Raw genomic sequence first — 23,290 nt, 5'->3', positions numbered from 1 at the left:
AATATCAGACAGACCACCACAATATCAGACAGACCACCACAATATCAGACAGACCACCACAATATCAGACAGACAGACCACCACAATATCAGACAGACCACCACAATATCAGACAGACCACCACAATATCAGACAGACCACCACAATATCAGACAGACAGACCACCACAATATCAGACAGACCACCACAATATCAGACAGACCACCACAATATCAGACAGACCACCACAATATCAGACAGACCACCACAATATCAGACAGACAGACCACCACAATATCAGACAGACCACCACAATATCAGACAGACCACCACAATATCAGACAGACCACCACAATATCAGACAGACCACCACAATATCAGACAGACCACCACAATATCAGACAGACAGACCACCACAAGATCAGACAGACCACCACAATATCAGACAGACCACCACAAGATCAGACAGACCACCACAATATCAGACAGACCACCACAATATCAGACAGACCACCACAATATCAGACAGACCACCACAATATCAGACAGACCACCACAATATCAGACAGACAGACCACCACAATATCAGACAGACAGACCACCACAATATCAGACCCACCATAACATCAGACAGACCACCATCTCTCTCTCTCTCTCTCTCTCTCTCTCTCTTTGTCCAAACACATAATTATCTCTTTCCCTTATCACATTATTCTCCTGTCTAGTTCTCTCTCTCCCTCCCTCTCACCGTCTGTCTCTCTCTCTATATCTCTTATCACAATATCAGACATCATGAACACTCAAAACTTAAATGTAGAGCTTAAATATCACAGCAACATTTTATTAGACCATAGCTGTCATACAAAATAGAGCTTAAAGGATCCAACAGTATTTTTGTAATCGGCTCACTTTTGTTTATATTCACATTTCAATAGGTTTTTATTGTTGTTCTATATAGTCTACAAGCTGATTACATTTCCTACCTCATATAACCTGTTGTTGTTCTATATAGTCTACAAGCTGAATACATTTCCTGCCCCATATAATCTCATGCAAAGTCTATTTTCGCTGTTTTCTTTGCTCTCAAAATGTAAATATCTCATCTGTGTTTAGTTTCGCTTTTGTTTTTTTGCAAAGTGGTAATGAATCCGACCTCCTTTGATTGTTGCTTGTTAGATGTAGACCGCTGCACTTCCACGTTACACTGAGCTCATGGGAGAGAGAGCGGGGGGAGAAAATGTATGAATGTGGATGAGAGCCTTGCCATTAAGTGGTTGTAGCTACGGCTGTGGGGGGGGGGCTGGAGACATGCTCCAAGAGACTTCTATACTCCTGCCTGAGTCTCCTGAACACGGAGAGACCAACCCCAAGTCGATCTGCACTTTCTCGGCCGAGCTATAGTAACTTTTTCGCACCTAGTGGTCAAAAACCCCTGGATACATTTTTAAAATATCATATGGAAAATGAATTAGAAATATCATGTTAATTTTAAATTATACCGTAAATATCATATTCGAATTAAATTAGATGTTAAATATATTCACGTTAAATTATACCTTAAATATCATATTTGAATTAAATTAGACATTTAAATATCACGTTCAAATTAAATTAGACCTTGAATATCATATTCAAATGTAATTAGACTTCCGAGTTACATCTTTCTCTCTCTCTCTCTCTTTGAACGTCTCTCTCTCTCTCTTTCTTTCTCTCTTTCTCTCTCTTTCTCCCTGTCTCTATTTCTCTTTCTGTCTCTTTCCCTCTGTCTCGCTCTGTGTCGCTCTCTCTCTTTCTATGTGTGTGTGTCTCTCTCCTCTCTCTCTCTATCTAGACATACCTCTCTACTGGTGTGTTAATGGTTTTAATATCAGTGACAGCTTGGGGGCCCAACAGCCTTTTGTGCTCAGAAAGCTCCCAGGGAGAGAAAGACCTTTACCTCCTCTCCTTCTCCTCTTCTCCTTCTCTTCTCCTCTTCTCTGTCCTTTATCTCCTCTCTTTATTTAGAGTGTCCTGGTAACGCCAAGCTAGCCTGCTGTGTCTCCTGTGTGTGTGTGTGTGTGTGTGTGTGTGTGTGTGGGTGTGTGTGTGTCAGAAGAAAGATAAAAATGGAGAGCTATATGTGTGTGTTTGTTTGTTTGTATGTATGTAGCCTATGTGTACAGTGTATGCATGTATATATACATGTATGTATGTATACTAATATGCTGTGTGTGTTTTTAGGTTGTTTATTATTATTTTGTGTGTTTCTAGGTGAACATCGTCCGAGGTAACGATGGTTTTGGTTTTACCATCTGTTCTGACTGTCCTGTTCGAGTCCAGGCAGTAGATCCAGGTAAGAATGGTCATGTATGACCTTGTGATGATATGTATATATAATCATAATGGACAATAAATGTTAGGAAAGGTATTATCTGTAGCTAACATGTTTATTATACATGGAGGAGACAGAGGAAAGGTATTATCTGTAGCTAACATGTTTATTATACATGGAGGAGACAGAGGAAAGGTATTATCTGTAGCTAACATTTTTATTATACATGGAGGAGACAGAGGAAAGGTATTATCTGTAGCTAACATTTTTATTATACATGGAGGAGACAGAGGAAAGGTTTTATATGTAGCTAACATGTTTATTATACATGGAGGAGACAGAGGAAAGGTATTATCTGTAGCTAACATGTTTATTATACATGGAGGAGACAGAGGAAAGGTTTAATCTGTAGCTAACATGTTTATTATACATGGAGGAGACAGAGGAAAGGTATTATCTGTAGCTAACATGTTTATTATACATGGAGGAGACAGAGGAAGGGTTTAATCTGTAGCTAACATGTTTATTATACATGGAGGAGACAGAGGAAGGGTTTAATCTGTAGCTAACATGTTTATTATACATGGAGGAGACAGAGGAAGGGTTTAATCTGTAGCTAACATGTTTATTATACATGGAGGAGACAGAGGAAGGGTTTAATCTGTAGCTAACATGTTTATACATGTTTATACACACAAAAGCACCTTAAGTGACTTACACACCAGGCAATCACACTATTACACACACACTGCAGCTAATATATGTATATATCTTTTTTTATCCGCATTTTTTGTGTGTGACAATTTGACAAAAATGTGACAATAAAATAATCTGAATCTAAAGCATCAAATTATAAAAGAAATGTTGTTGATGTCTTTCTTATATATGAACACATAGCAACCGCTGTTCTGCACTCAACCACTGTCTCTTCCATCATGGAGGATGGATTTATCATGAGGATGAATCAGCCTTAGAAATAATCAGGTTTGCTCTCCTCGTCTCGTCTCGTCTCGTCTCGTCTCGTCTTGTCTCTCCTCTCCTCTCCTCTCCTCGTCTCTCCTCTCCTCTCCTCTCCCCTCCTCTCCTCTCCTCTCCTCTCCTCTCCTCTCCTCTCCTCTCCTCTCCTCTCCTCTCCTCTCCTCTCCTCTCCTCTCCTCTCCTCTCCTCTCCTCTCCTCTCCTCTCCTCTCCTCTCCTCTCCTCTCCTCTCCTCTCCTCTCCTCTCCTCTCCTCTCGTCTCGTCTCGTCTCGTCTCGTCTCGTCTCGTCTCGTCTCGTCTCGTCTCGTCTCTCCTCTCCTCTCCTCTCCTCTCCTCTCCTCTCCTCTCCTCTCCTCTCCTCTCCTCTCCTCTCCTCTCCTCTCCTCTCCCCTCCCCTCCTCTCCTCTCCTCTCCTCTCTCTGTGTGTCAGGTGGACCGGCCCACCAGGCAGGTCTGCAGCAGAGCGACTCGGTTCTGCAACTAAATGGAGTTCCTGTAGAGCACTGGAAATGTGTCGACCTGGCGCATGCTATCAGGTACTGGCTGCGTGTGTGTGTGCGCGCGCGTGCGTGCGTGTGTGTGTGCATAGAGGATTCCTGTGTCGACTTGACTCTCCTGTTGGCGCCGTGGGACAGTTGGTATTATAGATTAAAGACTTCTATAGATGTCTAGATATCATGCTGTATAAGACTGCCTCACTAGGATCAGCTCTGACACATTCATTTGACGGTGAATTGTTTGGCTGTTCAGCTGTTACCATGGTAACAGAAGATTTAACCACAGGTAGCCTGGCTGTAGGGTGGCTCTGATGTCAAAGACGAAAATAAGCAAATCACCACGAGAGCCACAAGGTCTCATTCAACCTCTGAGACTCTTTCTCTCTCTGCCTCTGTCTCTCTGCCTCTGTCTGTCTGTCTGTCTGTCTGTCTGTCTGTCTGTCTGTCTGTCTGTCTGTCTGTCTGTCTGTCTGTCTGTCTGTCTGTCTGTCTGTCTGTCTGTCTCTCTCTCTCTCTCTCTCTCTCTCTCTCTCTCTCTGTGTCTCTCTGTCTTTATCTATCTCTCTTTGTCTCTCCCTCTCTCTTTCTATCTATCTCTAGGAACTGTCAGAGTGAGATAGTGTTGGTGGTATGGAGAGGCCTTCCTGTGATGAAGCCCTACTTCGAGGGATTAATCCACCAGCCATCCTACAAACCACCAGCCTACGACGGCCTATACCCAACAGCCACGGTCAGTATCAGGACTCTGTACTAAAAGACAAGGTCAAGTGTTTCCCACAGGATTTTCAGAGACTATGGGGGGTGAACCTCCGACCCTGTAGGGGGGTCCGGGGGCATGCCCCCCCGGAACTTTTATTTTTGTGTACATTTTAAAGTTAAATGCATCAATCTGGTGCACTTTGAGAGCAAAATAAAGAGGCTAGATCTATGATGAACTTTGTGCTCAAAACACAAAATCGACTAGACTAGTGCTTCCCAATCCTCTCCTCGAAGCACCCCAGCCGTTTAATGTATTTGTTAAATTCCACCACCAGCACACCTGATTCAACTTAACTAGCCCTTTATTAGTTGAATCAGGTGTGCTGGTGGTGAAATTTAACAAATACATGGAACGGCTGGGGTGTCTCGAGGAGAGGTTTGGGAACCACTGGCGGGACTAATTAGACCGGGTCACCACAGTCTAGGTAATTAATGGGAAACACTATCATGTCAGTATCAGGTATCAGGTCAGTATCAGGTATCAGGTCACTATCAGGTCAGTATCAGGTTAGTATCAGGTCAGTATCAGGTCAGTATCAGGTCAGTATCAGGTCACTATCAGGTCACTATCAGGTCAGTATCAGGTATCAGGTCACTATCATGTCAGTATCAGGTCACTATCATGTCAATATCAGGTCACTATCATGTCAGTATCAGGTCACTATCATGTCAGTATCAGGTCACTATCAGGTCAGTATCAGGTCAGTATCAGGTCACTATCATGTCAGTATCAGGTCACTATCAGGTCACTATCATGTCAGTATCAGGTCAGTATCAGGTCAGTATCATGTCGGTATCAGGTCACTATCAGGTCAGTATCATGTCAGTATCAGGTCACTATCAGGTCAGTATCAGGTCAGTATCAGGTCACTATCAGGTCACTATCAGGTCACTATCATGTCAGTATCAGGTCAGTATCAGGTCAGTATCAGGTCACTATCAGGTCAGTATCAGGTCACTATCATGTCAGTATCAGGTCACTATCAGGTCAGTATCAGGTCACTATCAGGTCACTATCAGGTCACTATCATGTCACTATCATGTCACTATCAGGTCAGTATCAGGTCACTATCATGTCAGTATCAGGTCAGTATCAGGTCAGTATCAGGTCACTATCATGTCAGTATCAGGTCACTATCATGTCAGTATCAGGTCACTATCAGGTCACTATCAGGTCAGTATCAGGTCACTATCAGGTCACTATCAGGTCAGTATCAGGTCACTATCAGGTCAGTATCAGGTCACTATCAGGTCAGTATCATGTCACTATCAGGTCAGTATCAGGTCACTATCAGGTCACTATCAGGTCAGTATCAGGTCAGTATCAGGTCACTATCAGGTCACTATCAGGTCAGTATCAGGTCACTATCAGGTCAGTATCAGGTCACTATCAGGTCACTATCAGGTCAGTATCAGGTCAGTATCAGGTCACTATCAGGTCACTATCAGGTCAGTATCAGGTCACTATCAGGTCACTATCAGGTCACTATCAGGTCACTATCATGTCAGTATCAGGACTCTGTACTAAAAGACAAGTTCACTATCATGTCAGTCTGACTCCTCCTTGTTTTCGACTCCTAACAGTCTGACCCCCCTGTAGCCACATTTTTATACCAGAATAGGGGAACATTGTATCTTTATTGCCCCATTAGATAATGTAGTTTATTATCTTATTTGTGCTTTGGGTTTATTAAAGGTGATTATTATGGCATAATGAAATCCAAGATGGAGTCTTACCTGGTCTACTCCCCTTTTTTCTGAGTTCATGTTCCCCCTCACCACTCCTATAACATGGCAGCTAGTCTGAGTCCAAGTTCCCCCTCACCACTCCTATAACATGGCAGCTAGTCTGAGTTCATGTTCCCCCTCACCACTCCTATAACATGGCAGCTAGTCTGAGTTCATGTTCCCCCTCACCACTCCTATAACATGGCAGCTAGTCTGAGTCCATGTTCCCCCTCACCACTCCTATAACATGGCAGCTAGTCTGAGTTCATGTTCCCCCTCACCACGCCTATAACATGGCAGCTAGTGTGAGTTCATGTTCCCCCTAACCACTCCTATAACATGGCAGCTAGTCTGAGTTCATGTTCCCCCTCACCACTCCTATAACATGGCAGCTAGTCTGAGTTCATGTTCCCCCTCACCACTCCTATAACATGGCAGCTAGTCTGAGTTCATGTTCCCCCTCACCACTCCTATAACATGGCAGCTAGTCTGAGTTCATGTTCCCCCTAACCACTCCTATAACATGGCAGCTAGTGTGAGTTCATGTTCCCCCTCACCACTCCTATAACATGGCAGCTAGTCTGAGTTCATGTTCCCCCTCACCACTCCTATAACATGGCAGCTAGTCTGAGTTCATGTTCCCCCTAACCACTCCTATAACATGGCAGCTAGTCTGAGTCCATGTTCCCCCTAACCACTCCTATAACATGGCAGCTAGTCTGAGTCCATGTTCCCCCTAACCACTCCTATAACATGGCAGCTAGTCTGAGTCCATGTTCCCCCTCACCACTCCTATAACATGGCAGCTAGTCTGAGTCCATGTTCCCCCTCACCACTCCTATAACATGGCAGCTAGTGTGAGTTCATGTTACCCCTAACCACTCCTATAACATGGCAGCTAGTCTGAGTTCATGTTCCCCCTCACCACTCCTATAACATGGCAGCTAGTCTGAGTTCATGTTCCCCCTCACCACTCCTATAACATGGCAGCTAGTCTGAGTTCATGTTCCCCCTCACCACTCCTATAACATGGCAGCTAGTCTGAGTTCATGTTCCCCCTCACCACTCCTATAACATGGCAGCTAGTCTGAGTTCATGTTCCCCCTCACCACTCCTATAACATGGCAGCTAGTCTGAGTTCATGTTCCCCCTCACCACTCCTATAACATGGCAGCTAGTCTGAGTTCATGTTCCCCCTCACCACTCCTATAACATGGCAGCTAGTCTGAGTTCATGTTCCCCCTCACCACTCCTATAACATGGCAGCTAGTCTGAGTTCATGTTCCCCCTCACCACTCCTATAACATGGCAGCTAGTCTGAGTTCATGTTCCCCCTCACCACTCCTATAACATGGCAGCTAGTCTGAGTTCATGTTCCCCCTCACCACTCCTATAACATGGCAGGTAGTCTGAGTTCAGGTAGGCCTCAGGTAGAGCGGTACCATACAGTTTTTGACCGCACTTAATTGTTCGTTTATGTTCATTTACCAAATCCATTTTGTTTGTTTTATAGTTATAGCCAGCTATTGCTATTATAAATACTTTGCTTTAGAATAAATCTTGTTTGTTTTATAAAGTATGTCGGATCTCTATAATCTCTTTTTTTTTTTTTACTGCAATTCGGAGCGTGTCTGACTACCAACATCATACCTGGAGCCTCAAGGCAAATTTGGTCCATAGGATTGACTTTTCTGCTCCTAACAGTCTGACCCCTCCTTGTTGTTCTGCTCCTAACAGTCTGACTCCTCCTTGTTGTTCTCCTAACAGTCTGACTCCTCCTTGTTGTTCTGCTCTTAACAGTCTGACTCCTCCTTGTTGTTCTGCTCCTAACAGTCTGACTCCTCCTTGTTGTTCTCCTAACAGTCTGACCCCTATTTGTTTTCTGCTCCTGACAGTCTGACCCCTCCTTGTTGTTCTGCTCCTAACAGTCTGACTCATCCTTGTTGTTCTGCTCCTAACAGTCTGACCCCTCCTTGTTTTCTGCTCCTAACAGTCTGACCCCTCCTTGTTTTCTGTCTCTAGGCAGCTGGGAAGAAGCTCCTCCCTCACCCGTCCCACAGCAGACCGGGTCGTCGGAGGGGTCAGTGGTCGGGGGTGAGGTCAGGTTTAGGAGCGCTGGGGTCGCTGTGGAGAGACCGTAAGGAAGAGAGGGATGAGGAGGAAGAGGAAGAGCCTGACTACTCTCCCCGCGCCACCACCACGCTTAAAGGCACCCGCGTGACATCATCAAACGGGGACAACTACATCATCTTATCACCGGTCAATCCAGGAAGTCAGGTGACTAGGCCCATGTCAATAGTACATTAGCTGGACAATGCTATGGTGATTTTATTTAATTTTATGTTCCATTCGATACGACACAGCATTGAAACCGAGTGGTAATGTTAGCACCTAGAATGCTATGTATCTTGGCTTTGCTAACTACAGTCAAATGGGTCTATTTCATTAGCATGCTAGTAGTATGGATTGGCGCCATGAGACTGTGGGTATAAGCATGTCATTAGCCGACTATATTAGTTGGAATTCTCCTCCCCCTTCCACTATCTGCAGCACTATTTTGTAAGGGCACTGTGGCTCAGCGATGATTGTGATTGGTTTAAAGAAATACAAACAAGCCAGAGCATTTTTCCCACTATAACGGAATGATAATAGGTTCAGCCAGACCTCTCTCCAGCACTGGCACAGCGCTAACGTGGTGTGGCGAAAGGTATGGCTACGTGAGACTAGCATACTAGTGGCTCGCTCTAGTAACATTACAATCACAAAGAGGGTCCATGACCATAGTACACTTTACGTGTTAAAAGCATCCCGATAGGTGCTCGTCTTCGTCAAACTGCAAGGCATTCTGGGTATGCAGGGCATGTAGTCTCTCCCCTCTCTGTCCAGGCAGCTCAACAACAGGCTAGCTAGAAAGTCCCATCTGGCTCCTGTCTCTCTGTCTAGAGGGACTTTTATCGTATGTCTTCTTTTAATGCTTCCCTCTCTCTATCTCACCTGTCTGTCTGTCTGTGTTTTAGCTGTTACAGCCAGTGTACCACGACAGAAATGGGACTATAGGTAAGACACCCATATTATTTTGTAGATGCTTCTTGTCATCTTTTCTGTTTCAATCTGTTGTTGTTCTTTACTTGACATCGGTGGTCAACAATGTATTCAGAGTGTCTACTGGGACCCCAGCTTGTCAGCATTCCGTTAACATTGTTTGGTATATCAGTTAACCTTCTCAGTTGACCATCTTGCTGTGAGGCAACAGTGTAAACCACTGCTGGGGTTTGAACCCAGGACCTTCTTGCTGTGAGATAACGGTGTTTAAGAACAGGCAACAAGCTTATTGGTCTTCTGTTGGAGCGAGCCAGTAAAGGTATTCCAGAGGTAGAGTTGTTAGGTAATGGAACGATTTTAGCTTCCTTCTAGGTTTGGAGGCAAACATTACATTCAAGGCTCAGATTAAAGGCAACGGTTTTATATGGCAAATAGGGGCGGCAATATGATTAGCTACAATCTTCAGTAGCTTTCCATCTAAACTGTCTATACGGAGTGGTTTCACATTATTTAAATGTTTTTGTCCACTTTTTCTCCCCATTTTCTATTTTTCTCCCATCCTTATTTTGTATTATCCAATTCTTCCCTCCCCTGTCTTGAACGTTGCTAGACTATGCCTCCCACTGGTCAGTTGTAGTGAGGACAGAAGCCTTGCATCACGTGTCCCCTCCGGTACACGAGGAGGCCTGTCGCATCTTTTCACCGCAGCAGCTCGAACTCTCAGTGGCCGAGGAGTAACGCGTGGGAGGCTCACGCTGCCCCCACTACTTCCTGCTTCCGCCGCACCGGCGTCACCAAACCGACCTGTAGGAGTCGCTGTCCACAACGTCAAATCCCCACCCACCGGCTTTCCCACCCTCTAACTTTTGCCAATTGTGTTAGTATGAACAACCGGCCAAGCCGGTAGCAACGCAGAGAGCTGGGCTCGAACCCAGCATCTCCTGCGTTAGTGGCGAGCGCCTTGCCCACTGCGCCAATCAGCCGCCCTGTGGTTTCACATTATTGATACTGATATTGATACATTATTGATCGATACTTACAGTTCAAAGGTGCATTTCTTGTCCTTCATTGTTTGTTATTTTATACATAGATACGATGACTCACAGCTGGATGTTGGCATTCTCTGCCATACTCTACTCACTTTGCCCCTAAAGTCATTGTTAAAATACTTTGTCACTGTCTAAAGGTTTAGTAATAAACGCTCCTTCTGCTTCGGTGATGGATGGTATTCAGTTGCTCTTTCTCAAGTTCAAGTTTTAAGTTTCTTTAATAGTTGTCATACAGAAGTACAGAATACTTTTATACAAAATGCTTCTTACTGTTACGCTCCAGAGACTGTGCTAGACAAGATAAGTATGAAATAAAATATTATAGCATGTAAATTAGAAGTAAAAAATGAGGTCACAGTGTTCAGTATAGACATATGTACAATGTTCGATGCAGAATAGAAGTAACTGAGTTACCATATAATATACAATATACTATGCAGTGTACTAATATACAATACTATATAGTGCAAAGCAGAAATGGGATGAGGTACAATTTAGGTACAATTTACAGTAAGGTGTACGAGTTGTAGTGCAAATCCTTTATCAATTAATATAAAGTGTGTTTAGGTGATCTAAAGTGTGGAGAGTGGGTGCTGCAGTGTGTTGTTTGTTTAAAGTGAGTGTGTGCGTGTGGATGTGTGTGCTGTGTGCATTTGATGGTTGTTGTATAGTGTTTATTGTTCGTTGAGCAGCCTGATGGCCTGGGGATAGAAGCTTCTTCTGAGTCTTTCTGTGCTCGCCTTGAGACTCCGGTATCGCTTGCCTGACCGCAGCAGTTCAAAGAGGCAGTTGTTCGGGTGGCTGGAGTCCTTGATGATTCTCTTAGCCTTACCCCTGCACCGCTTGTTGTAAATGTTCTGGAGGGTGGGGAGCCCCCCTCCAATTGTGCGTTCGGCTGAACGTGTCACTCTTTGTAGTCTGCTTCGGTCTTGTGCAGTGCTATTCCCAAACCAGGAGGTGATGTTGCCAGTCAGGATGCTCTCTATTGTACATGAGTAGAAGTTCTTAAGGATCTTCTGACTGACTTGGAACTTCCTTAGGCGCCTGAGGAAGTAGAGGCGTTGTCGTGCCTTCTTCACAACACTGTCAATGTGTGTGGTCCATGTCAAGTTCTCGGATATGTGGGCTCCGAGGTACAAACTGTTCACTCTCTCAACCGGTGCCCCGTCGATGCTGAGGGGGCTGTAGTCCTTGACCCCCGACCTCCTGAAGTCCACAATCATCTCCTTTGTTTTGCTGACGTTCAGGGAGAGGCTGTTCTCCTGGCACCATCCCGCCAGGACCTTGACCTCTTCCAGGTAGGCCCTCTCGTCGTTTGCAGAGATCAGGCCCACCACTACTGTGTCGTCAGCAAATTTGATGATTGTGTTGTTACTCCGCTGAGCCACACAGTCGTGTGTGTACAGGGAGTAGAGAAGGGGACTCAGAACACAGCCCTGGGGGGCCCCTATGTTGAGGGTGATGGATGAGGAGGTGCAGTTGCCTGCTCTCATCACATGGGGTCTGCCCTTCAGGAAGTCCAAGACCCACTGGCAGAGGTCATAGTTCAAGCCCAGGTCCCTGAGCTTGGCTATGAGTTTGGAGGGGACTATGGTATTCTGTCGCTCTTTTTCTATCTTTGTTCCTTATTTTACAATATGTATGTATGCCTGTGACATGGCTGGCCATGGCTTGAGCACCGAAAGGCTTTAAAACACCACGAGAAGCATTCCTACAAAAATATAGACCTGTTCGCTGTATACAAACATACTGTGTTCGAGCCAATCAGCAATATCAACTGAGTCAAGTGACTAAGTTGCCCCGGACCTGCACGAGCTGCTGCGCTAGAAGAATACGACGGGGCTCTATGGAGAAACCATGGCACTCCCCCCTGACTAAAAGTTGTTTAAATCGAAAATGGCTGGATGTCACTTTGCCAAATCAGCATGGCTGTGATTCAAGATTCAAGAGATTTATTTGTCACATACATACACGAGACATAGGCCTATAGTAAAATGCCCGCCTTGATTGTGCAAAAATACAAATAATAATAGAATAAAATAGAATGGATAATAGAATAGACATGATAAAAAGTATTAAAATAATACAATGGTAAGCTTCTGAATGAAAAGGTAATGAGTCCTATATACACTACTATACAATATACTATACAATATACAGTTATACTATATCTAACTATCCTATACTAGCTATACTAACTATACTATACAGTATACAGTTATGTTTTTTTTTCTTTAAAGTGACATTTTCTTTTGTGTTTAAAAGTGACCTGTAGTGAGTTTGTGTGTGAGAGAGTGCAGGATGTGTGGTGTGTGTGTGTGTGTTCATGTGTGCTTGTGTGTGGAGAGATCAGTGTTCAGTGTTCTGATGGCCTGGGGGAAGAAGCTGAGTCTGAGACTCTCTGTTCTTGCTGCATGTATACGGAGGCGCTTGCCTGACTGCAGCAGCTTGAACAGGCTATTGTTGGGGTGGTGAGGGTCCTTCATTATTCTGCAGGCTCTGGATTTGCACCTCCTGTTATATAAGTCCTGCAGGGGTGGTAGTGCAATACCCGTATTACGCTCTGCTGAGCGCACCACTCTCTGTAGACTAGAGCCTTCCTGTCCTGGGCTGTGCAATTGCCAAACCAGGCAGTGATATTCCCATCAGGATGCTCTCCACAGCCCCGGAATAGAAGGACTGGAGTATCTTCCCAGATACTCCGTACTTCCTTAATTGTCTCAGGTGATAGAGGCACTGCTTTGCCTTTTTCACCACAGTGTCCGTGTGTTTTGTCCATGTCAGATCCTCTGTGATGTGGTGTGAGTGTGAGTCTTTCACCTTTTACATATTGTTAGATTATTGTGTAATCAGCCTTTATCAACCCGTCATCTGCCGTTCCATGAAGTCTCTGCGTTGTGTCTTTAGTTGTGATGATGGCAATCTTACTGGCTGAACACTGTCCCCGTAATGCATCCGGGCAAAATAATTAGCTGGAAACGTGGTCTCTTTATCAGCGGGATGTTTATTTTCATAAACATAGCATCTCGTACAGAATGAAAAGTCTTTGATGGTCTAATGAACCTAGATTAATAGATTAATCTGTCGATACCCGCTCTGTGGTTGTGGCCTATCTACTAGCCGAAGCCTGTTCTGGTAGCCTGTAGCTAGTTCTGTCCTCGTGGTTTTCCCCTCCCCCGCCCACCAGCCTCGAAGGAAGCTGGAGCTCTCTCTGCTGTCTCGCTGTCAACACTTGTCTGACTCTGCTACCGGAAGACTACCAGCTCAATGTCTGAAAGTCTCTCTCTCTGGCGCGATACTCTCTTTGTAGTGTGGCTATCTCGTCACTATAGCAACGGCTGCCGCTCGTCACCTCTGACCCAAACAGACGTGGCTACGGCCCGGCCTATCTCATACTAAATGTTTACGTTCTCCTGTGTGAGTGACCTTGCCTCTCTCTCTCCGGCTTCTCTATCTCTCCCACTCCCTGTCTGTCTGTCTCTTACAGTTTCAGAGTTGAACACACAATACATGTTTAAACTAATATCTATATGTTATAACCAAATGAAAACCAGTGATTTCCTTCAATCTAGCTTAGGCATGGATTGATTGTTTAGATCACTAGTGTAACTGAGGGGTTACAAATCCCTGACTGTATTAAAGATTGTGATAGATTAAACCACTACTACTTATTATTATTATTACTTGCCAGACAGTACAGTTATTATATGGCAGACACTCAGAATAGACGGCACGGTGACAAGGAAATGTCATTTACAGTATTTATTATTATGCAGCAATATACAAATGGGAATTACTTGGTCGCTCTTTTATGGCGAATAATATGATAAAGTCAGCGAGTAGCAAAGTCAGTGGGAATGAATAATTCCTAAGCTGGGTATACTAGACCAAACGCCGCCTGGCATGGGATGGCAATATAGGGGGGCAAACGAGGGTACCGCTGGAGACAGGTGATATCCTCCCAGAGTTGTAAGCTCCATGGGGAGGAAGAAGGTACGGATACTCAGGCTGTTCACTTGAAGAAAAGGGGTTCTCATACGGATCCGGTCCTTATAATCCAAGTGCTCAGTAGCAAGGTAATAGCTGTAATCCAATGCCCGATAGCAATGATGATAGCCAGCCAGCTTCGTCCTCGAAGCTAGCCCGAGGTAAGATCTTCAAGGTAGTTAAATCCAAACGACAGTGGGTATTAACGATGCTCTTCTCCACGGTAGTACATTCCACAATCACTATAATCCAACCAATAATGGTTCTACAATATCGCAGCGGTAGGTTCCAATATGCACATGTCCAATAGTTCTGCGACTAGGCCCTCGTGTGCTGGCACTAATTACTAAGTCCACACACACTGGCTAAGGTTCACACTAGTTACTAAACGAACGAACTGCTTGTTAATGCTGCACACCGAACGAACTGCTGTAATACGATTCACACTAAATGACGACTCTTTACTTCACATTAAGTTAGGTTGAACTTGACTCTGCTATACGCTAGGTGCAGCTACTGCTGTTGCATTACTCCGGACGAACTTCACGTTACTGCATTAGATCTGACACACTACTGTTTGCGCCTTCCACGATATATATACTTAAAGGGCTTTCTAGTGCCCAGCCTCAGCTCTTGTCTGGAATCAATGCGCCGGCACCAGGCATGTCCCAACTTGTCCAGACTCGCCTTTGAACCTGACTCAGGGGCGCGGTCCTTGGCGCCGCGAACGTCAAGGGCATTATCCAATGAGGAAAGCGAATAATGCTATGATTCAAACAGAGGCTTAAAGGGATATAGCTTATATATATAAATAATATACAAGTTATATAAAACAATAAAACGTAGATTCTCAGTGTTAATCTGGCCCTTCACAACAGCCGCCTCCTAATTAGTCCGCACCTAATTAGTAAAGGGAGACAGATTAATATTAGGGTCCAGTCAACTTCTCCATACTTGTTGTGAGGAGTAGGCAATCTACAAAGTCAGTGGGTCATGGTCGTCATCAGGGGAGTCAGGGATCTCCGGCAACTCTATCAACTTCGCCACAGGTCGGGTGTAAGTCCGCCCTTGGACTATGACTTCTGCCGCTCTGACCTTCCCATCGGCACCAGTAATCACTCTGCTCACGCGGCCGGCCGGCCACGTAGCTCGGGGTAGTGACTGGTCTATTATCATGACGACTGTGTCCACCTTCAGGTTGTCCCTGTCCTTTACCCACTTCTGACGGGCTGGAAGGGATGGTAGGTAGCTTAGGAGGAAGCGGGCCCAAGACTGGTCGATCTGTGCTTGGTTGTGTCTCCACATCCTCCGTCCGTTCCTCTCGTCCTGTCTGTACACCGTCTGAGGAGGGGCCGGGTACGGCCGCCCCATCAAGAGGTAGTTTGGGGTGATGGGTTCGAGGTCAGCTACGTCGCTTGGAGCGTAGCTGAGGGGGGTGGAGTTCGGAATTCCCTCTTCTTGAGCCCACGGTTCTCTCATGGTCATCTTCGTCCACTTCAAGAGTGGGGTTGCGTGTCGGAACACTCCGTCGACCTTGACTCTCGTAGTCCTTTGCTCTAGTAGATCTATGGCGTACTTGGTCTCCTTGGAGCGAACTAGTTTACGTTCGCTCTGGAATGGCAGCGAGTCTAATGTCCATAGTCTCTCGACGTGCTGCAAGAGGGTAGTGTCTTGGTCGCTCACCTTCGTGTAGAGGCAGCGTGTGGACGTTGGTCGGTTGGAAGGCCCGGAGAGAGGGCCTTGGAGCGTCCAGCCCAGGCGGGTCTTGACCGCGGCTGGGCAGCCTCTGGGTCCGATGTGGACCGTGTCCGTTGGGACGATGAGGTCTGCATGGTCGGAGCCTATGAGCAGGGTCGGTGTGGCGCCGTCGATGAGCGGTATAGGCAGTCGGCGTAGGTGCGCGTACTTCTCCATCAGCTGTGGGATGGGGTAGTCATAGCGTGACAGACCTATGTCGTGGCTTGTAAATGCCTTGGTGATGCTGTACCGCTTCTCGGGCTGCTCGACCGCTGCTATTGTGAATGAAACGTTTTCACCCTTTATTGTTTTTAGGTCTCGCTGAATAGTACGGATTGTGATTGTTTCCTCGGTACCCCGCAGGCCCAACTGGGCTGCGGCGGAAGCGAGGAGGAGAGTATTTTCTGACCCGTCGTCGAGGACGGCGTAAGTGTCCAGGACCTTGTCCTCGTAGCTCAGGAGCACTCTGACCACCTTGATGAGTACTCGGGGGCTCCCATTATACGTGGGGTCGATGTGGAGCACTTCTGTTGGTGAGTTGCCTTGTAGAGCTACTCTTGTCTTGTGGACCTTGCGCAGTGACTCGCAGTAAGCGGAGTCATGCGTGTTAGCTTTAAGCCGCTGATCCATTTCAGCGGGGGTCAGTGTCTTGTGGTCGTCGCACTGTGACAGCCAGTGTCCGCCGTGGCAGTAAAAACAGGTGATCTCCCATTCCTCTTTGGCTGGGGGGTTGAGGCTGGCCTGTGGTGACACCGACTCGGCCTGGTACATCACCGTGATGGGCCTACTTTGGTTTCCTGGTGGGCGTTTATTGCTCTCATGCAGTACTTCCAGGTGGGCGCCGTCACACTTGCCACACCGCTTCTTAAGGCGGCATTCTGCTGCCATGTGGCCGCGCGCGCAGCGGAAGCAGCGGCGGTTATCCCTAAGCCACTGACCTATTTCGGCTGTAGTCAGTCCTTTGAAGGCGTCGCACTGCGACAGCCAGTGTTCACTGTCGCAGTACTGACAGGCAGCCTTCCATTTCTCCTTGGCGTGTGGGTTGTGGCTCGTCTGCCGCGACACAGCTTCGGCCTGGTGCATCACGGTGACGGGCCGGCGGTTGTCGTTGAACCTTCTCGGTCCATCTTTAGGGTTAGAGCCATCCCACGCGAATGTGTCTATTCGTAGACTGCTGACCTCCCTGGCTAGGAAGTCAGCAAGGTCTAGGAGGGATCGTTCTGGGCCGTGGGGGTCACGGTGGTCTCTCTGCCGCCGAAAGCGCTCTTGGCGGGCTGGGGGGAGCTTCTCCAGTATCCGCTCCACGTTGGAGTTGGCGTATAGCTCGTGCATCCCCTTCTCTCCTTGTGACCCGAGCATCCCTACCAGGGATTGTACTTTTATAGATAGGTCATCTAGGGCTCTATTGTCTTTAGCTGGGGGGAGGCGGTCGATCTCCCGTATTTCTTGAATTACATAGTCCCAGATGCGTCCATAGCGCGCGTCGAGGGCCACCAGGGCATCAGAATAGGGGGTTCTTGAGTTAGAATATGCCAGCGCTATGTTGTGCGCTCTGGGTACTTTAAGGTGCTTGAGGAGGATGGCATATTTATAGGACTCGTCCTGTACCTCGGACATAATAGTCTCTAAACACATGCGTAGTTCAGTATACTGTGCTCTGTCCTCAAGCGTAAAGTCTGGGAATGTGGGTGTCCCAATGTAAGATGCCATGGATGGCTGGGACACCGATGCGCGTAGGGGGAGAGGCCTCCTTGGCGAGTCTCCCCGTACGGGGGGTCGTGGGTTAGTGCTGGGTGGGAACCAGAGGCCGGGCCCCCAGGTACTGCTCCTCGGTGCTGACTGTTGATTAAACTCAACCCTGGGTTGGGTCGGGGGTTCGTAACGCAGCGTCTCGGGGCTGAGGTCGGGGCTGTACTGTTCCTCCTGGTCCGAGATGGGTTCGTGCGTGTGGGCTTGATGTCCTCCCTCGTCCTCCGCTAGGTCTTGAAGTCTCTTGGTTAGTTTCTTGGCGACGTAGGCAGGTTCTTCCCATTGGCTGGGTCCCGTGTAGATTGGTCGGGGAGGGGACTCAGCGACGTAAGCAGGTTCTTCCTGTTGGCTGGGTCCCGTGTAGATTGGTCGGGGAGGGGAAGGTGCCCTCGACCCGTGTCGTGATGATCTCCGAGAGCTCCGGGTGGAGGAGTGGGGGGTCGCCCTCTGGAGCACTTGCTCCATCATCTGCGCCTGTAGACGGTCTCTTTCCGCCTCGTGCTGTGCATTGGCGCGGTCTCGCTGAATGTTTTCTTCAGCCTGGAGGCGCCTCTCTTCCAGTCTGATGGTCATCGCTGCGTCAGCCTGGAGGCGACTCTCTTCCAGTCGGATGCGTTTGCGCTCGTTCTGTTGTTGCGCTTGGAGACGCTCTCTTTCCACTGCAGAATGTTCGCGCTCACTCTGTTGTTGCGCTTGGAGACGTTCTCTTTCCACTGCAGAATGTTCGCGCTCACTCTGTTGTTGCGCTTGGAGACGGTCTCTTTCGGTTGAAGCTGTCAGCGTGGCGATCAGGGCTTGCGCTAGTCTCTGGTCAGCCTCGCTGGGGGATGACGCTGATGAGGGTGATCTGGCGTTGACAGGACTTGGCGTTGACCTGTTCTCTTTACGCGCTCCGAGGTCCATCTCGAGGGCGCTGCTTCTTATTTTCTCCCGCGCTCCGAGGTCCATCTCTGAGACGCGGTACTCTTCTCTTTGATGCGCGCCGAGGTCTATCTCGGGTGCGCGCTCTTTGGTCTCTTGCGTTCCGAGGTCCATCTCGGTGGCGCTGTCCTTATCCTCTGGCGCTCCGAAGTCCATCTCGGTGGCGCTGTGGTCTTTGGGTATAGTCACGTCATGTCCCGCTTGTCCCCCCCCCCCGTGAGCTAAGTCAGTTTTGTTTGAACCCGCTGGGGTCTCTACTAGTGGGGCCGACAAGTCGATAGGATTGGGCATGCTTAAACTATTCGTTTTATCCGTGCTTAACGTCTTTTTAGATAAGCTAGGAGGTAAAACAAAATCGTAGTCCTCCAATTGTGGAGGGGGCTGACGTTGGCGCCTAGGGCGCGATAGTTTGGGAGAGCCGTTTGGAGAGTGTCCGCCGCTGGCCATATCACTATTAATATGATTAAGATTACTGATACCCTCCGGCTCGAAGGACCAATTGTAACTGAGGGGTTACAAATCCCTGACTGTATTAAAGATTGTGATAGATTAAACCACTACTACTTATTATTATTATTACTTGCCAGACAGTACAGTTATTATATGGCAGACACTCAGAATAGACGGCACGGTGACAAGGAAATATCATTTACAGTATTTATTATTATGCAGCAATATACAAATGGGAATTACTTGGTCGCTCTTTTATGGCGAATAATATGATAAAGTCAGCGAGTAGCAAAGTCAGTGGGAATGAATAATTCCTAAGCTGGGTATACTAGACCAAACGCCGCCTGGCGTGGGATGGCAATATAGGGGGGCAAACGAGGGTACCGCTGGAGACAGGTGATATCCTCCCAGAGTTGTAAGCTCCAGGGGGAGGAAGAAGGTACGGATACTCAGGCTGTTCACTTGAAGAAAAGGGGTTCTCATACGGATCCGGTCCTTATAATCCAAGTGCTCAGTAGCAAGGTAATAGCTGTAATCCAATGCCCGATAGCAATGATGATAGCCAGCCAGCTTCGTCCTCGAAGCTAGCCCGAGGTAAGATCTTCAAGGTAGTTAAATCCAAACGACAGTGGGTATTAACGATGCTCTTCTCCACGGTAGTACGTTCCACAATCACTATAATCCAACCAATAATGGTTCTAAAATATCGCCGCGGTAGGTTCCAATATGCACATGTCCAATAGTTCTGCGACTAGGCCCTCCTCGTGTGCTGGCACTAATTACTAAGTCCACACACACTGGCTAAGGTTCACACTAGTTACTAAACGAACGAACTGCTTGTTAATGCTGCACACCGAACGAACTGCTGTAATACGATTCACACTAAATGACGACTCTTTACTTCACATTAAGTTAGGTCGAACTTGACTCTGCTATACGCTAGGTGCAGCTACTGCTGTTGCATTACTCCGGACGAACTTCACGTTACTGCATTAGATCTGACACACTACTGTTTGCGCCTTCCACGATATATATACTTAAAGGGCTTTCTAGTGCCCAGCCTCAGCTCTTGTCTGGAATCAATGCGCCGGCACCAGGCATGTCCCAACTTGTCCAGACTCGCCTTTGAACCTGACTCAGGGGCGCGGTCCTTGGCGCCGCAAACATCAAGGGCATTATCCAATGAGGAAAGCGAATAATGCTATGATTCAAACGGAGGCTTAAAGGGATATAGCTTATATATATAAATAATATACAAGTTATATAAAACAATAAAACGTAGATTCTCAGTGTTAATCTGGCCCTTCACAACAACTAGCATGGCTAACAAATGCAAATATATTGTAGTGCTTTTTATAACCATAAACACACCTGATTTTAAATGAAGACTAATTGAATCAACTAGGGCTGTCCCCGACTAAGGATTTGTATAGTCGATTTGTAGTCGCCAAAATTTGCCGATAGTCTACTATTGGAAAAGAAATAAAAATAAAAAAACAAGTATAATAATATATATTTTTTTATCATTCCATTTGGGCTGTGGGGGTGCTTAATGTCTGAAGGAGTCGACGGAAGGCTTCTTGTCCTCTGCGAAAGCATGCAATTGGTCCACTGATGGATACATCTTGATATTTGTCTAGTCTAGTGTGTTCATTAGATGGGTGAAATCCTCTTTCAGTGCCTCTGTGCCTGTTTTCGTAGGCAGTTAGCCTCTGGTATGCGTGCCATTAGTGTTAGCCACTCTTCTAGGCCTCTTTTCTTTTTGAAAGAATGATAAAAAAAAATAGTAAAAAAAAAAAAAATATTATTCTTTTTTTTCATTCGACTAAGAGGTTGGCAGTCGACTACGGCTCCTTTCGATCGATTAGTCGACTATTCGACTAATAGGGGTCAGCCCTAGAATGTCAGCCCTAGAATCAACTAATCAAGATCACCTGCATCAATGATCTCCTGACAAACAATAGAATAGAATAGAATAGAAATACTTTTATTATCCCGTGGGAAATTTGACACTGCAAATCGCTCAACATTTAAACATTTAGACATTTAGACAGAACAGGTCACGAATAAGAATAATAAAACAAATCAAATCAAGTTGCCTAAGATAAGAGTAGAGTCAAATGGAATAAAATATACAGTAAATAAATACAATAAAAATATACTGAGGTCTACAGTAGGTGTAATATTGCACAGTGCTGTTTCAAACTAAGTCCAGGAAGATGGTAACTGCCACTCTGTGCTCAGTGATGCAGTGAGGCACAGTGATTGTATTGTATAGTCTGATGGCTGTTGGAATGAAGGACTTCCTGTGCCGTTCAGTGCTGCATTTAGGTAGTGTGAGCCTATAACATGCTCCTCCTGTCCGCCAAGTCTGTGTATAGTGGGTGGGAGGGGTTTTCCTTGATGGCCTGGAGCTTAGCAAGGCTCCTCCTCTCTGCCACCCTCGCTAGGGAGTCCAGCTCCACCCCAACCACGCTGCTGGCCTTCCTGACCAGCTTATCCAGCCTGTGTCCAGTTACTGTTGTAAGGTTTGAAATGAATGCAGCGCTGAGTTATTGTAACATGTGAATAATGAGATATAGACAAACCAGACGTAGCCCACACACCTGCTCAAACTATTTACAATAACATTGACAATAAAATGCGGGTGTAGGAAGGAGCCTCTCCGTCACACTGCCATTTAGATGAACTGCCGGAATTCTGCTTAATCTCTTGTCACCCATACATGTCTTTAACTCAATGACCAGTTCCTGTTGTTACATCACTAAACGGTCTACGGGTCGCCGGATTCTATCCCACATGCGGTATCATCCACCTGAAAGTATTCATCTGGAACGCCAGAGATTATCCTGTATGAACAGGAGAGAGAGGGAGAGAGGCGATATGATTTAATCTGACCGAGGCCAGGTCGCTCACTTGGAGATTAACTCACATCCTGGATGTTAAACACACGCACGCACGCACGCACGCACGCACGCACGCACACACACACACACACACACATTTAGCTATCTATGTGTGTCAGTCAGCTGTTTGCTGTGTGCACATATATACATACATTATACCCTAGGTTAAACTTCTGTTGAATTATTAAACAATCGGTCATATACATGTACAGAAGCCACAGCACACTGGAAACTACACACAAACACACACACCCTACCCCTACCATTGCCTTGGGGGAGGGGGGGCTGAGAGAAACAAAATATTTTATTTATGTTATTTCATGTATGTGTACTACTGGTTTCATTCCAGCTCAGTATAAGAGTCTGCGTTTTACTGTCATTATGGTCACATAATTTATCTCCTCTCCCCTGGTCTCTGTAGCTCCCGTCATAATGCCTCAATGGAGAACCTCGTTTTCCCTCCGGCTTTGCGTTCTTCCCATTGGACCTAGCAGAGATGGCATAATGCCGTCATTGTGTGTGCGTTCAGACAGAATGCTGTGATCCCCAGTTGGATGGACGCAACGCGTCTCGGGTTGTGGTTCTAAAATAGCTCTCCAACGGCACAATCAATTTGACATGCATAACTCATGATGGTGAGTTAAGACAACCTTTCTCTATGCCTGTGAACATGTAGGGGAGACCTTGCAGGTCACGGAGCAGCTGAGGTGTTTCACCGAGGGCAGGGCTTAGATCCTCCATACACACACATGGAGTGGAGAAGAGGAGAGTCAGCTGAAGCAAAGATACTGTTACTAGAGTTGACAACGCGTCACGTTACTGTAAGTGCGTGAAAAAAGCTTCCCAACTAGAATAATTTATTAATGTACTAGTCCTGGACGGATAGGAGGGATGCTAGTCCTGGACGGAGCACTAACAGCTCTACTGATAGGAGGGATGCTAGTCCTGGACGGAGCACTACCACCTCTACTGATAGGAGGGATGCTAGTCTGGACGGAGCACTACCACCTCTACTGATAGGAGGGATGCTAGTCCTGGACGGAGCACTAACAGCTCTGTTATTGATACATCTGCACCCTCGACAAGCACAGGAGATGGGCTTTGATCCATCTTGGCTGTCAGAGTCTGGTTGTCAGAAGACTCCTGGCTCTATAAGATATTGGTATGGGTAAATAAAAAAGTACACTTCATTAAATT

General features: G+C 46.5%; 1 protein-coding gene across 4 annotated transcripts in view; it reads left to right on the top strand.

Annotated features, from left to right (window-relative positions):
* Window positions 1-23,290, top strand: part of LOC311223086 (regulator of G-protein signaling 3-like) — a 162,538-nt gene that overhangs the window by 63,650 nt on the left and 75,598 nt on the right. For all 4 annotated transcript variants that reach the window (XM_084307822.1, XM_084307823.1, XM_084307821.1 and 1 more), the window contains 5 exons: window positions 2,230-2,311; window positions 3,699-3,804; window positions 4,366-4,495; window positions 8,275-8,529; window positions 9,270-9,309. In XM_084307822.1, the coding sequence (XP_084163948.1) occupies window positions 2,230-2,311; window positions 3,699-3,804; window positions 4,366-4,495; window positions 8,275-8,529; window positions 9,270-9,309 (613 nt within the window). The remainder of the gene's footprint in view (window positions 1-2,229; window positions 2,312-3,698; window positions 3,805-4,365; window positions 4,496-8,274; window positions 8,530-9,269; window positions 9,310-23,290) is intronic.

The sequence above is a fragment of the Notolepis coatsorum genome, assembly GCF_963971535.1.
Source record: "Notolepis coatsorum genome assembly, chromosome: 2".
NCBI lineage: Eukaryota > Metazoa > Chordata > Actinopteri > Aulopiformes > Paralepididae > Notolepis > Notolepis coatsorum.
Note: the sequence above shows the minus strand (reverse complement) of the source record. Positions and strands in the feature narration are given on the sequence as shown.